The 1,424-nt window shown below is 44.9% G+C and overlaps 1 protein-coding gene across 1 annotated transcript in view; it reads left to right on the forward strand.

The window, feature by feature from the left end:
* The first annotated feature begins 234 nt into the window (after positions 1-234).
* The window catches only part of LOC102843134 (solute carrier family 22 member 9-like), a 38,368-nt gene continuing 37,178 nt past the window's right edge, over positions 235-1,424 (forward strand). The window contains exon 1 of the mRNA XM_006903112.1: positions 235-636. Coding sequence (XP_006903174.1) covers positions 235-636 — 402 coding nt within the window. The remainder of the gene's footprint in view (positions 637-1,424) is intronic.

Consider the following 1,424-nt stretch of genomic DNA (forward strand, 5'->3'; position numbering starts at 1 on the left):
AGAATTTCTGGCTTTCTTATTTGGCAGGGCACTAGGATACAGTTAGTGCTGCTTTACAGAGGTGGTTAATAGGGTTGGTTAAAAGGGACAGTAGGGAGGGATCAACTTTGATTTAGTGAAAAAAAAAAACCAAAAAACAAAAAAACCCCTAAAACCAAACATATGCACATTTAGCATTTGGAAACATCTCTGTGAAGTTGTTGTATCATCTGGGGGGTTCATTTCTTTAGCCTGATGGCTTTTCAGGAGCTCTTGGACAAAGCAGGAGGACACGGGAGATTCCAAGTTATTCAGCTAGCTTTTCTCTTAATAGTAAGTACATTATCAGGTACTCACAACCTGCTGCAAAACTTCACAGCTGCCATTCCTGGTCATCGCTGCTGGGTTCCTCTTCTGGACAATGAGACCACTTTTGCGAATGGCACTGAGATGCTGGACTCTGATTTCCTCCTTAGCGTCTCCATCCCCCTGGATTCAAACATGAGCCCAGAAAAGTGTCGTCGCTTCCGCCACCCCCAGTGGCAGCTCCTGAGGCTTAATGGGACCTTCTCCAACATGAGCGAGCCAGACACAGAGCCCTGTGTGGATGGCTGGGTCTATGACCCAAGCATTTTCCCTTCCACGATCATCAACGAGGTAAGAGGCTCCATTAACGCTTCTGATTGTATGCTATTTTGTTCTTGGGGGATCACACGAAGAATGTCCAAATTCACAGAGGGTCATTCTTGCTTTAAGTCAGTGAAGATTTCGAGATGGTCCCTCGTACAGCTACAATAGGGAACCACATCATGTGAAGTAGCCAGTGCTGTGTTAATGTGTAGTAGGTAGTCCTATACAGACTTCTTTAAGGAATGGCTTTTTTTTGGAGAATGTCATAGTTAAGCTAAGACCCAAAGGATGTGTGCTACTTGATGAAGTATAGCGGCTTGGCAATGCCAAGAGGAGAAAGAAGAAACACAGGCAGTTAAATAGATTATTGGTCCCATGAGCTGCATAGTATTCCATTGTGTGACTGTACCATAATTTCTCAATCCATTCCGTTGTGCAGGAGCAATGATTTTGTAAATTATTACCTAACTTGGGAGGTACAAGAGAGCATTTTGCTAAGTGAACGAATTCAGTCCTATAAGGACAAATACTGTATAGGACCATTATTGTAGAACATGTACGAGGATCCAAGGTGGGGAGGGGAGCAGAGGGTAAGGATGTGGGGGAACTTAATCATAGGGGTGCATTGATGGCTGAAGGGAGGGGTGAGTAAAGGAAAGGGGGAAGATCCAGTGTGAGAAGCAACTTTGTAAGTATGTTGTTGTTGTTGTTATGTGCTGTCGAGTCGCCTGCGACTCATAGCGACCCTATGTACAACAGCCCTAAACTCCGCTCTGTCCTGTGCCAATCGCACTGTCTCTGACACTCCCATCCCA

This window comes from Elephantulus edwardii, unplaced genomic scaffold (genome assembly GCF_000299155.1).
Source record: "Elephantulus edwardii isolate Elephantulus edwardi_28Jun2011 unplaced genomic scaffold, EleEdw1.0 scaffold00510, whole genome shotgun sequence".
Lineage (NCBI taxonomy): Eukaryota > Metazoa > Chordata > Mammalia > Macroscelidea > Macroscelididae > Elephantulus > Elephantulus edwardii.